This window comes from Sturnira hondurensis, unplaced genomic scaffold, assembly GCF_014824575.4.
Source record: "Sturnira hondurensis isolate 20B ecotype Veracruz unplaced genomic scaffold, ASM1482457v3 Scaffold0024400, whole genome shotgun sequence".
NCBI classification, from domain to species: Eukaryota; Metazoa; Chordata; class Mammalia; order Chiroptera; family Phyllostomidae; genus Sturnira; species Sturnira hondurensis.
In genome coordinates this window covers 4065651-4080672 of record NW_028097031.1, presented here as the reverse complement: position 1 = coordinate 4080672, position 15022 = coordinate 4065651, and the positions used below count along the sequence as shown (strand labels likewise).

Here is a 15022-nt window from a genome sequence, read left to right as displayed (position 1 = left end):
TGTTTGACGGGTTCAAAGTTTCTGTTTGGGGTCATTAAAAAGCTCTGGAAATGGATAGTGGTGATGGTTGCACAACATTGTGAGTGTGCTTAATGACAATGAGTTGTACACTTAAAAATGGATGAAGTTGTAAATTTTGTTATGTATATTTACAATTTTCTTTAAGATTTTACTTATTTTTAGAGAGAGGAAGGGAGGGAGAAAGAGAGGGAGAGAAACATCAATGTGTGGTTGCTTCTCAGCCCCCCCTCCCCCACTGAGGACCTGGCCTGTAACCCAGGCATGCACCTCAATTGGGAATTAAACCAGTAACCCTTTGGTTCTCAGGCTGGCACTCAAGCCACTGAGCCACACCAGTCAGGGCTCTTTACCACACTTTTTAAAGAAAATGAAATGACATTTTATAAGTGCTTAAATAAAACCCTTCAACCTAGACGCCTAGACCCAATAAAAAGGCTGGTACGGACTAACTTCCATTACATTGAATGTCCCCCCCAAACCCCCAAATTCATACACTGAAGACTCCCCCCCAGTATAATCATATTTGAAGATAGGGCCTTTGGGAAGCAATTAGGGTTGGAGAGGTCACGACAAGGGCTCCTTACGAGGGTCAGCGCCTCTGCAAGAAGAGACACCAGAGCGCTAGGCTGCCCTGCCCGGCCGCCTACGGGCACAAGGATATGGCAGCAGGCTGCCTGCCAGAGCGTCGGACGGAACCAGAAACCAGCCACGATGGGACCTGGAGCTTGGCCTTCCGGCCTCCAGAAAGATGGGAAAACAAACTTCTCGCAAGCCACTCGGTTTATGGCACTTTATTACGACAGAATGGGTTAAGTCAAGGTCTTTCAAAAGCAGATGCAAAAGCAAGACATTTATAGATAGAACAAAGTTCGGAGATTTTGTCAAGAGACCTGCACTGTAAGAAATGTTAAATGAAATTCTTCAGGCTGAAGGAAAGTATACAGGTATAAAAAATTGGAACAACACTGTTAACCAACTTAAAGCTTAATTGAAACATGAAGAACTAACCCCCAAACTGGAAAAATGCACATTCTTTGCAAGTGGACATGGAACATTAATCAAGATAGACCACATTGTAGGCCATTAAATAAAAGTCTTGAGAAATTTCAAAAGTGCAATCATACAGAATGTGTTGTTGACTATAATGGCCTTAAATTAGAAGTCAGTGATGATGCAGTCCCTCAAATAAACGATGAAGTACTGCAGACATGTTAGTGCGTGACCACCTGGCTCGGCTCTGGAGAAGGTCTGTAACCAGACGGAAGAGCACAGACTGACGTAAAACCAGAAGACTGTTTCATAACTTCCACAGATAAAATCTTTATTGAACAACTCTGTTACAATGCATTACGAAGTAACAGTAATAGTACTAATAGTACCGGTACGGTACTATGCATTGCTATGCATTGGCCTAATATTTTAAACATTTACAACAGAAACCTCATCAACCCATATATTCACTAACTGGCGGTACGCTGGTGGCTAAGTTCATGACGCTAACCCCTAAACGAACTAAGCTCTCAAGTACTTTCTACATCAATGCTACATCACTTAAGTATTACATGCTTTGCTATTTTTTAATTCCTAGATATATGGTCTTTATCTATATAAAGGTCGACTGCGTTACATCAATGTGTCAGAGTGTGAAAGGCATCCAGGGAATTGGACCACATACACTGGAAAACAAGCACAGGCTATGAAGGGCCATATCTCTCAAATCATATGGGGTTAATGAGAAGTATCTTTATCACTTGTCCTTACAAGAAAAATTTTAGTATTAACACTAAGCCATCTGATCTAGTAATCCAACTCCAAGGAATCAATCCCACAACAAAGACAGCATCAAAGATCTGACTCAAGTATAAAGGTGTTCATTCTAACATTGTATATAATTGGGGGAAATGTGCTCACTTCAGCAGCACAGATAAATGTGAAAAAATGTAAATAATCCACTGTATAACCAATAGATGCTTCTATGATACAGCCATACAATGGGAAACTCTGTAGCTACTTACAATTATGTTTGTGAATAATTTTAAAAATAAAAATATTCACAATGTAATGCAAATGAAGTAAAAAAACAGGACATCAAACTATAAAGTATGATTTGTGTTAAATATAAATATTTTGGAAGTTGGTGTGTTTAAGTTTCATATAAAAAAGAAGTAAATTCACCAACTCTATGAAATTCAAGGTGATTTTAATTTTCTCTATACTTTGCTACTTCTAAGTCAATGTTTCTACAATATGTATGTTTTACTATTAAAAAGAGTAAATAAAATCTTTAATTATATACAGTTTAATGACCAAATACAACATAGAATAATATGAACAAGGCCTTCAGAGACTCCTTTACAGTAACAGAGTTTAAAATTCTCACCATGAAAACTAGATTAAAAGTGCCTAAAATTTTTTTTTGTTGGAATGATAATTATGCAGCAAAACATCGACGCCCTGGCTGGTGTAGCTCAGTGGATTGAGCGCGGGCCTGTGAACCACATGATCCCAGTTCGATTCCCAGTCAGGGCACATGCCTGGGTTGCAGGCCAGTTCCCAGCAGGGGACTCACAAAAAAGAAGCAACCATACATTGATATTTCTCTCCTTCCCCTCCTCTCTAAAGATAAATAAATAAAATCTTTTAAAAAAATTTAAATGTATGTTAAATTTAAAATCCTGTGTTTAAAAAAAAAAACATCGACACAACTGATTTGTCAGAATCTATGTAGAGAGTAATATCATAAATGACTTAGTAAAATGCCATTAGAAAAGACCAGTTCCATGACAAAAACTTAGGTATCAATTACACCTACACATACGAGTACCGACACAAGTGGATACCTCACATAAGACCATTGCAATTAGGGCCAGTATTCTGCTCCAAGATCCCCTAGAACCCAGCATTTGAATAGCAAATGAGTCAAAACAGTATTCTCAATTAATTCTGGTTCAATGTTTAAATCCTAGCGCTTCTTCTTCCAGTTAGTAAATGTCTTCAGAAGTCCTGTATGTTCCCACGGAGGAAATAAGACCCGAGAGAAGATGCAATTAGAGGGGACGGCCAGCTCTGCCTCTCCTCCTGAAGTGTGTCTCACATCCTTTTGGGAGGGAAAGAAGAAAGGAGCAAAGGAAGAAGAAAGAGGACAAAAGCTACAAAAGGCTGCGGGGGGGGGGGGGGGGGGGAAGGGGAAGAACCAGGGGAGTAAAAAGATGATCACAGCCAAAAATCTGGCCAGAGAGCTGGAGGCAGGCAGGCAGGCAGACAGACAGACAGAGGGACAGGGAAGAAAAGAAGTCCTCCTGTCGATGGACGGGAGGGCTGAAGAGGTGGGGGCAACACAAGCAGCCAGAAAAGGAGATACAGGCAACTGTCTGCTACACTGTCAGCAAAAAAGGAAGAGAGCCACAAAGAGAGAGAGACAAATCCCAGGCAGAGAGGGGAGGGGGGGAGGAGAGACAGAAAGTCCAAGGAGAGTCCCGGTGAAGGTAATGGACAGCTGCCACCGGCAGCCCCTGGACCCGGAGGAGCGGAGGAGTGGAGCAAGGTGCAGGAGCTCAAACACATCCGTGACAGTCAGCACCAACTCGGTGGACAGCAGCTCAGCCAATTTCTCCTTTACCTGGATGACAAATCAGCAACTTTCCATCCTTTTTAGGGGTGGGGAGACGGGGCTACTGCTGCTGCTGCTGCTGGTGATGGTGGTGGTGGTGGTGGTGGTGGTAAGGGAAGGAGAGCCATGGAAGGTGGGGGATTACAGGAGTGGGGTGAACTCCACATTACAGGTCCCAATATGACCTTTTCCAAGAAGCAATTTCAAAATCAGAAGTTTCTTTAATAGAAGAATCACTCAACTGTCACGCCATATATAAAATCTAAAATGCAAAAACAAAAACTGGGATCCTTTTTTAAAAAGTAGCTGTTGGGGAAAGGGGGACCCTAGTTCACTGTTGGTGGGATTGCAGACTGGTACAACCACTATGGAAAACAGTATGGAACTTTCTAAGAAAACTAAAAATGAACGTGCCTTTTGACCCAGCAATTCCACTATTAGGAGTATATCCTAAGAACCCTGAAACACCAATCCAAAAGAACCTATGCACCCCGATGTTCATAGCAGCACAATTCACGATAGCCAAGAGTTGGAGGCAACCTAGATGCCCATCAGTAAATGACTGGATCAAAAAGCTATGGTACATTTACACAATGGAATTCTATGCTGCAGAAAGGAAGAAGGAGCTCCTACCTTTTGCAACATCATGGATGGAACTGGAGAACATTATGTGGAGCGAAATAAGCCAGGCGGTGAAAGACAAATACCATATGATCTCACCTTTAACAGGAATCTAAACAACAAAACAAACAAGCAAACAAAATATGACCAATGACACTCAAATCCGGAGCAGGCTGACAGGGTCCAGAGAGGAGAGGGGAGAGAATCATAGGGGAAAAGGGGAGACACTCACATGAATAAGTATAAAGGACACGTGGACAATAATTAAGGTAGGGGGTGGAAATGGGAGGGAGGTGGGGAGCACTGGGGGGGGCAGGGCAGGGAATATAAAACAGAAAACTGTACTTGAATAAGAATTAAATTTTAAAAAAGTAGCTGTTAAAAATGTAATCACTTGCAGAAAACTATAAACATTATTCCAAGGACATCCAAACAAGGCACATGAGTAAAACTCTTACCTGGTGTATCCCCCCCGCCTGCCTCCCTGATCAGCTCCATCTGACGTCACAGCCCCCTGCTCCTCCGAGCACTCTGCTCTGCACTCTGCGGCGTTACCTCTGCCTGGCACACTCTCACCTGGGACTGTCACATAACTGGCTCCTGCTCACTATTCAGACCTTAGCTCACACAGCACACCTTTCTCAAGGTCGCTTCCTTGACTGCCCTATAAGAGACCCCTGGGACATCCAACCCTGCCACCGACTCTCTAGCCCATCGCCGTGCTTGACTCTCTTCTAGAACATTAATCCATGAAGTATTTTAAGGACCTACAAATACAGTTGGCATCTGCTCACACGTGAGAAACGTAAGCTCTCAGGGCAACGGTATTCTCCTTAGTTACGGCCAAGTCCCCAGAGCACACAGCAGGTGCTCGAGTGACTGAACAAAGGAAAAAGAACAGTAATATTCTACATTATAATCAGGGTGAGAGGTAAAAACAAACAAACAAAAAACCCTTGCAGGATCTGCACAGACCAGAGACTGTCCTGGGAGAAGTCTAAATCTCTAACCGCTCTGGGCTGAGGCCACACTGGCCACTTCCGAGCATTTAACACATCCTGATGCTGACTAAGCCAGGAACCTCATCTTACTCTTGTGAATGTCAAATCTCAAACTACTCAATTAGGGTTAAAAATCTTTTTAATTGATAGGTCTTAATTAGAACAATATAGACTCAGTAGTCATTGTAATAGATGCAAATCAGTACACTAATCAGATCCTCAGGTCCCCGAGTTTAAATTAGCGCTTTCCGAACAACATTTTGGTATCTGTGTCCCACATGTTGCTCAGAGAAAGCCAAGACCATTTTTAATAGCTGTTTTTATTGGAGGCATTAAAGTAAAAAAAAAACCCTAATTAACTAATATGCAATATACTCAAAACTGAAAGAAGCCAAGTATCAGACAGGCACCAGAAACTGAACAAAGAGCCTATTCACGCATTTCTTGAAACGTGTGCCTTGTAGAAAGGCGGGCTTCCGCGGAGGCACGCACTGCACACCGCATTCAGCACAGCGCCCTCACACTGCCCTGGCTTCTAAACTTGCTCATCCCGGGAAACACGAACAGCAAGCTCGGAAGTGGAGCAGGGAAGGGCAGTTTCTCCGCAGACTGAGTCACGTCAGAGAAGAGAGTCTGAGAACGCAGAACAGAGTCGACATTTGCCAGCCTCGGATTGGGAGACCTGCCCTCTCCTTTCCCAGAGACACATGACAGAAAGAGGAAAATGACTGTCACCAAAAGATGGCACTCCTATGTTCTTCACTTCCTCTCACCCCTGCCTTCATGAAAAAGTTCCTACTCGATGAGGGACATGAGGCTTTAACGGGTTCAAGGTGGGTATTTGGATGAATTCTTAAGTTCTAAATCACCTGGCAACTGGCCAATTAAAAAAGCTATATCCCTAAAAGCAAATACTCTTTTTCTACTACTAAAGGAACAACATAAAAACCAATGTATACTCAAATACAGTATAAAATAAAGCATCGGGTATCTACATACTCTGGTATAAACTTTGATGGTTTGTTTATAATTACATTCAGTTAAATGAATAAAATTAAATAACCAATTTCCAGGGACATAATATACAGCTTATAAACTCTGAATTCATTAAAGAAAAATAATGTATTTCCACCTATAAGTTGTATAATCACTAAAATATGACAAAACACAATATAACATCCAAACACATAAAATATGTTCGAGTCTTCTTTACTGAGAGCCGAGGCTCCTATATAATAACAACAGAAGTTTTAAATTCTTGAAAGCGAGTGTCAAGGGCTCTCCACAACCTCCCACACAGCAGGTAGGAAAGCAGGAAAAGACGTGACCCAGTGACTGTCCTTAAAAGAGACACAATGGAGACTGTTACGCAGCACCGGCTTGGTCACGTCTACGCATGAAAGATGTTGTGGCTACTAACAGTTCAAACCTTGACTGTATTTTGCTAATTGGTAACAGAACTTTAAAGCTTTTGAGAGACAACACACTCCATCCAGTTCAGTTCTCCAGCACTGTTCGAGTATTCCAAGTAGGAACAACGAGGAAAATAAATCTGCTTTAATTGCCAAAGAATCGCAGATAATGGAGACAGCTGAACACTGTAGAGGAAAGAGCTTTTGTTCCTGAAACAATTTTAATACACATAGATCATTCTCTATTCTAAGTTTCAATGGCCTTGTCTGCATATAAAACCTATTATTACTATTCATTTCCTCTATAGTATTTAATAAGTACAAGTTTTATACAATGTGATAATGTAAAAATAACTTTTAATGGGAGAACATTTTAGAAAACAAAGTTCCCTATCAATATAATTTTATTTTAAATAATTGTATGTAATAAATGATCTGATTTATTTTCATCAATGTTAAATGAATTATCTGAAGTTGTTTTAATACTAATAATATGTCACTGAGTAGAAATATGGCTATTTTAAATAGTCAATTCTATTTAAATAAATTTCCAGTAATTTTAACTATGTTTACCCATTAAACATAAAAAAAAGCTATTTTAATATTAGTTCATGTTTAGGTGTATATGTCATGTGATAAAAATATTAAATATCATTTAATATTCTAAATATACAAGCAATTATTTATTGTGTGACTAATGTTCTCAGTTCCTAGCACATTTATTAACCTATCCCAAAAGTGTGGAAAGAACATTCACTTTCAACTATATTGTCTTAACATATTTCATTACTTGAGTTTTTGATAATTTTTCAAAATAATTATCTCCCCCCCTTTCTACTTCCCCTTCCATAGAATCTGAAGAAAGACCAATGGAAGAATGTACATTTGACTATAACATTTACACTTCCAAAATCATTAGTCATTACTCCTTTCATAAAATTTTAAGCAATACTATTGCTACAATCTTAAAGGCTATTCACCCACCCCCCCTTTTTTGGTAGCTTCTGGGTAGTGCTAAAAACCAAAAAAGAGCAGTACATTGCAAGTTTTTAAAAATAAAACTCTCTTCAAACTAACATTTATAATCAATGCTTTTTCTCTTTTTATTTTAATAGTCTCATCTAAACACAAGAATATAAATAGGCATCCGCAGACTGAAAACCACGAAGAAATGTCACTCTATATTTAGAGGCCTTGAAAAGAGAACCAACCGCACACACTAAACTGCCACCACAGAAGGGTCTCAAAGGCCGCTGCTCTTTGATGTAAAATGAAATACTACTTAGTGAATAAAACATAAAAAACGCCTGTCTACCCTTCAAAGAGACATATCCTTTGACCCAGTGCTCCAGACTAAAGCCTTGGAATTTTTGCACAAGAATGCTGCGCGAGCCAGGTCCAGACAAAACAGACACTTGAGATGCTGGGAGGCTGTGAGCCCTAATCACAGACACTGGGCCTTCCAATAAGCCGGCAGAGATAGCGCTGCCACACACCAAAAGAGAGTAATCTCGCCACAGAAAACTGACCCCTTAAAAAAAAAAGCAAGCAGTCAAAGCAAATGTAAGCCTTTAACTTAGGTTTATCTTTTTGTGTAGGTCACCTCTTAATGGTCGATTTTTAATTCAAGTCTGCAGACTCATACAAAGTTTTCATCTATAAACATTTAGTATGTTAGGAAGTATGTGTAGTAAAAACAACACAAAACCAGTACTTGAGTAGCAGTTATAATTGTTTTATTTTGAAACAGTTGCAAAAATCATTCATTTTTACAAATTTCTTACAGCAACTTCAAGGAACGAAAACATTTAAAACATGTTAAAGTGACAAAAAATTTCTATTAAATAACTTGCTGCTGCTTGCAGAAACTCTAAAACAGCAACATCATCACTCAGTTGGCTAAGTGTGCTAACACCAAGTGCTTACTCAGATGGCAATCACTTCCTGCAAGTCCACAAGCAGCGAAGCTTGGCCTGATGCGCTACTGCCGTTTGGAAGAAACTGTCACACAGTAAACAAATCAGCAATATTCAAAACACCACCTCTATTTTACAGGCACACTTAATTTTTAAATAAAGGTATTAATACAAACTATTTTAAATCCTATTAGGATCTTACATTAAAGTGTTCACTATTTCTCAAAAAAAAAAAAAAAACAACTTAGAAACGATAGCCATCCTTCCCCACCCCACAAATTTGAGATTTGCAGGTTGCTAAATTGTTCCCTTTTTTCATCTGCATTTATATTGAGGACACAGATATAACCACCATGATTAAAACAGGTGATGCTCAATAGTTTTTAAACAAAACAACTAGGCACCTAACTGAAAATAAACCACTGAAAGTATCAATAGAAACACCAAAGCACAGTGCCTTGCACACACAGGTGCTCAATAAGTATTTGTTGAATAAACAAATGAAGGACAGATAGCAGCCAACTTATTTCACAAAAGTAATATACTAATGTCCAAACTATTAAGGCTTATTTGACATTATTTTTACTAATTGAAATAGTTCTTGCATTTTGAGGGGGGCTTTCTATCTTTTGTATTTAAATTTTAACTACAGTAGTAGTTAATATAAGATAAATGTGACAAACAGAAATTAGTATTTCAAAAATAGGTAATAAAAACTATAAAAAAGCATTTCAAAAACATTCTATGGAAGTCTAATTTGTGCTTTGCTTGTTTTGCAAGGAGCACCTTCTCAAAACCTTTAAAGAATACAAAATTGAAATTTTAACTTCTCTATTTTGTACAGTCCATGTGAATATAAAAAGACAACCTGTTCTCATCAAGTCTACTGAAAGGAGGTTGGGGTGGAGGGTGCAAAGGGAAAGAAGTTTCTCTCTCAATAAAGCACAAAGGCAAAGACGTTCTCCACCCCACCTCCACGGCACAGCAGCCCCGCAACAAAAGCCCAGGGCCGAGCAGAGCAAAGGGTCGTTGGTGAGCTCCCTGTGTTGTCTGCAGAAAGCACCACGTGTCTGGAGACGCTGCTGGTACAGCCACAGAAAGGTCTTCACACATTGTGCCCGGACATCAGCTGACAAAGTTAGTGTAAGATGCTGTGATCAACGCTCTGTATCTTAATTTTTATTAATTCTGATGGTAAATGAAAAGGATACTAGCAGTTTATACACAACAAATAGAGAAGACATTCTTAAGATTGCCTGATGAGAAATCTACCACGTGCTCCGCATAAATCATTCGCAGTAATCCAGGGGACACGACAACTTGATTTTCTGAAGATCTGTCCTCTAACTGTGCCAGCACTGCATTTAGTTCTCAAGGAAAGAGCAGAGTCTTTAACACTGAAAAACGTGAGGCAGACTTTCCCCGTTACACTCTCTGCCTGAGAAAAGATAGGAATTAAATAAATTTTAAAAAAAAGAAAAGAAAAGAAAAGATAGGACACCTGTCGTCAATACACAATAGACACCCAGATACAATGTCCTTTTCTTTGTGCTTGCAATGGTGCTGACACCCATGACATGCTATAAAAACTCCTTTAATTTCTTATGTTCTGCATATTAAATTCTGCCCGTCAAATGAAATGCTAAAAAAAAAAATTAAACTCTACTTGTTGACATGCCCACTGAACTGATCCGAGAGTAACGGTGGAAACTGTGGAAACTGAGCTCGTTCACCTAAGGTGGAAAACCGAAACGCGGCCTGATGACAGCAGCGCAGGTTAGGAGGGTCGGAGGCCGCAGCTCCCCACAGGCTCCTCCCAGGGAAGAGGCAGGGGAGCTGGGGTGTGACGCTGCCCGCCCAGGGCTGCTAGATCGAAAGGGTGGGGGCGACACACCTGGAGCATCACAAGAAATCCCGGCAACTCCATTTTGAAAGGGATGCAGTCAAACTTCACAATAATCAAGATGATGAATTAACTAGAATTCACATGAAATGAATCAAAGCCCTGGGGATGTTTAACTGAAAAAAGGGAAGACTTGGGAAAATGATTCTCAAACTTTTTGGTCCCAGGACTCTTTCCACTCTCAAAAATTACTGAGTGGGGGGCCCAGGATGCAATACACAGACGATGCATCACAGCACTGTACACTTGAGACCTATCCAGTCTTATTAACCAGCGTCACCCCAACAAATTTAATTTTAAAAATACATGAAAAATAAAAATTATGGGGATGCAGAAGAGGTTTTGTATATGAGATATATTTGCATACATCTGCCATTCAAGAAATTAAAAATAGAGAAAAATCTGAATTTATACTGAGTTTAAAATAATAAACCAATTATATTGTAACATTATTATGAAAAGTAACTATTTTCAAAAACTAACAAGGTTAGTGTGCAAAGCGGCACTAACATGCATTTCTGAGAATCTCTGATGTCTTAACGGCAGGCAGCGCAGTTCTCCCCACGGTCCCTGCATTGGAACTGCCGGACTGCGCGGTCCTGGTTGCAGTGCGTGACGGGAACCCCCTCACATGGACTCAGAACTAGGAAACGGGGGGGGGGGGGGGGGGGGGGNCGGGGGGGGGGGGGCAGGTGAACACCTGCATTTTTTCACAGTCACAAACACTGTTCTCTCTCGCACCGTGAATGAAAGTCTTACCCACACACGACTTTATGACACCGTACACTGGCCACACGGAAAACACCAGCTCACGAGAGGCGCACAGAGCTCCCACATTTAACGTGCTCCACAACACGACATGCTCGCCCGCATTCGGGAAAAGAACCCCCATCGCCACCACAGGATCTGAACGAGGGAGTCCCTAAGCGCAATCCGCTCAGTGGCAGACTCAAGTTCTAAACTTTATCCTTTTTTACCTAGAAGCTTAAAGTTCATCATGAGTAACAATTCCTTCAAGTAACGGGTTTATTTTCTAGAACATGTCTGCCACGTACCGAAGCCTGAGCAGCCACAGTCTGCCTGTCATCGGTGACTGGTTCCCCAACCAAAAAGGCGCTCGGGACAAGGTGCTGGGCTCCGCCCGCAGGGCAGGAGGAGGCGGTGCCTTACGCACGGTCTGTTTCACACGTGGGGAATGAAAAGACGGTGTGCAGGGTGAGGGGTTGTGCACATTAGTAATTTCTGCGGGCTTTAATAAAGCCTTTGCGTGACTGGGGGAACAGCTGGACCTTGTAAACCTTCCACAAGGGTCCTGGGCCCCCGCCGGACTGCTCTTTGGGAACCACTGTCTGGGGGACGCTGACACGTCTCCCTCACGCTCCTGACCCTCACCCTGCAGGGGCGAAAACGGCTTTAATCTAGGTTGTTACTTGCTGCATCCCCGACACAGGGTGTTTATGAATAAAAGGCTAAACAATTTTTAAATGAAAAATACAGTCAGAAAATCACCAGTGACATGTAAAGTTATCCTCTGGTTTTAATTCCAAGGATCTGAAATTAACTCAAAAACTGATCCCCAACTAAGTTTAGTCCACTTGCTTAAGACCTGGACTTTAGAGCCATCACCTGTATTAATTTTTAAAGTACGTTATATAAGATATCCAAGAGAGCCCTGGCTGGTGTAGCTCAGTGGATTGAGCGTGGACCTGTGAACCAGACAATCGTGGTTCGACTCCCAGTCAGGGCACATGCCTGGGTTGTGGGCCAGTTCCCAGCAGGGACACACAAGAGGCAACCATACATTGATATTTCTCTTCCTCTCTCCTTCCCTTCCTCTCTAAAGATAAATAAATAAAATCTTTTAAAAAAGATATCTAATAGAAATCATGACAATGGCTAACTCCCTCACCACACAATTAAGACTCTAAATTCCATTCAGTTTCAGGTACAAATATAACAATAATCTAGTGTTGAGTGGTTAGTAAAAATAGTATCCTAAGTTAACAATATAATAGTGACATTAAAATGTTGTTTCTACATCTTTCAAACTACTTGTAAGAACTTACTTCACGTTTTGAAATTTTTCCATCATTAATACCGATACGCATCTGTAATCAATTCTGTTCGAAATGCACGTGGAGTCATCCCAGTGGCTCAGCGCTTCCCGAAGACCCTGCAGAGCCAGGCCCTGCACTGCGCTGCCGCCCAGCCCTCCCCGACCGCGCAGAGGCACAAGAGCCCCCGAGCCCCTCTCAGCAGCTACCGACACAAACATGTACTACTTCTGTTTTAATGTAAGCCTAATTGGAGAGCTATGGGTTTCAGTTACATCAAGTACTACTTCAGTAACTATGAATAATCATACGTAAGACTTCTACTGAATTTAGCCGAAACACGACACCTACATTTTGACTAGCGTGCAGTTCAAGGAAGACATTAACACAGCTGGAGAAAGTCTGCACGGGGCGACCAAGCTCAGTGAAAGTGCGTGGCCGCCTCCGAGCAGCAGCTGGAAGCCCAGACCCGGAGCAGGGCGCACTCTCGGTGTGCTTCCCAGCGCTCTGTCCAGGGCAGCAGACTGCCGCCAGACCCACGCATGCGCCAAACCAGAGCGCACAGAACCCGGAAGCACTACGAAGAAGCTCTGCACAGTTGAGAATGGTAGAGAGTAAACTCTGTAGCACCAGGACGACGAGGTAATCTCTCGGGGCCTAAAGGAGACGGGCCCTGGAGAAATGAAGCGCTTCCTCATCGACTGCTGCATACGGGGCCCGTGTGAATCTTTCCCCTCCCTCCCTCCCTCTCTCTTTCCCGAGCACGCGCGCGCGCGCGCACACACACACACACACACACGCACCCCTCAATCCTTTTCCACCCGAGGAAACAAGTGACATTGACGAACACGTGAAGAACAAGTCGATGGGACTGAAGGAGAAGCTGGGGGACTGGTAACAGGCGGCTGGGCAGAACGCACGGGACTCTGAGGGCCCGGCAGCGGGGAACAGCGGTAGCTGGAGGTGTGGTGCAGCTGGAGACAGTGGCGCCCAGAGACCCCGAAGGCCTCGCCGGGCCAGGAAGAAGCACCAAAGGAGTTTTCACAAGAGGATGACAAAACCAGCATTTCCGTAAGACTCTTTTGGTTATTCTTTGGTTTTAAAGTTAAAACCAACCAGCATTAAGTAAAAGATGTGAGATTTCCTTATTTGTTTATTTACCTATTTACTTTCCCATTTAAACCTTTAAGTGTGGCCTATTACCTGGATTATGATCACAGGCTCAAATTGAGTAATAAAAAGATATACAACAATTAGGAAGAGAGTCTACTTGTTCTTCACGTGTTCATCAAATGTCACTTGTTTCCTCGGGTGGAAAAGAATTGAGGGGGGTGTGTGTGTGTGTGTGTGTGTGTGTGTGTGTGTGTGCGCGCGCGCGCGTGCTCGGGAAAGAGAGAGGGAGGGAGGGAGGGGAAAGATTCACCCGGGCCCCGTATGCAGCAGTCGATGAGGAAGCGCTTCATTTCTCCAGGGCCCGTCTCCTTTAGGCCCCGAGAGATTACCTCGTCGTCCTGGTGCTACAGAGTTTACTCTCTACCATTCTCAACTGTGCAGAGCTTCTTCGTAGTGCTTCCGGGTTCTGTGCGCTCTGGTTTGGCGCATGCGTGGGTCTGGCGGCAGTCTGCTGCCCTGGACAGAGCGCTGGGAAGCACACCGAGAGTGCGCCCTGCTCCGGGTCTGGGCTTCCAGCTGCTGCTCGGAGGCGGCCACGCACTTTCACTGATGAAAATGAAAGTTCGACTACACATTTTCATTGGCAGTCTCAGAAGATCTACAAAACTTGTTACTGTACAATATAGGTATAAATAACAAGTTGCATCTGAAGTAACCCCGCACCTTGAAAAGTTCTGTAAGTCTGGTTACCAAAACTCCACCTGCCGGGTTAACAGCACAGCATCATTCATTCGTTGCCAACTGTGATCTCTCACGTGCGCTGTAGAAACGGGACGCGCACCCAAACACACTCAGTCACAGGAACAACCGATTGCAGAAAAGCCCAACACACTTCATTTTAGACAGTAATAGCACCTTACAACTTAAACAGTAGTATAACTGAGAAAGTAAAAAACGATATATGCATTACAAAAGTAAAAATGTTCTGCTATTTATAAACACCACAAAAGGAAGGCTTTTATCATTTTAATTGCTCAATATTTGTGTGACTTAGTATTCATTTATAATGCTTAACACAAATTATCTTTTCGTGACAAATATTTAAAATAAATTTTTAAAAATTTGCATCACTCCAGAAAGTCAAATTCAAATCACTCTGAAAATCTATTGTACCAAAACAACCCTGAAAGCAGAATCCTAGCAGTGTATGAAGAAAACTCTTACCAATTTTTCATCGACTGTGATGAGCTGCGCCTCTCGAGTTTGGTCCGGCGCCAGTCTCCATGTGGAAGCGCTCAAGGACCTGCAGTGCAAGATTTTCAATTTAAAAACAATCCGTGCAATGAGAAAAGAGGCAGACAAACTTCCCAG

The 15022-nt window shown here is 42.1% G+C and overlaps 1 protein-coding gene across 2 annotated transcripts in view; it reads right to left on the bottom strand.

Annotated features, from left to right (window-relative positions):
* Window positions 1-15022, bottom strand: part of NDUFS4 (NADH:ubiquinone oxidoreductase subunit S4) — a 70895-nt gene that overhangs the window by 32207 nt on the left and 23666 nt on the right. The window contains exon 2 of one of the 2 annotated variants that reach the window (XM_037038499.1): window positions 14876-14954. The exons of the other annotated variant lie outside the window; for it this stretch is intronic. Within the exon in view, the coding sequence (XP_036894394.1) occupies window positions 14876-14954 (79 nt within the window). The remainder of the gene's footprint in view (window positions 1-14875; window positions 14955-15022) is intronic. 2 annotated transcript variants of the gene reach the window in all.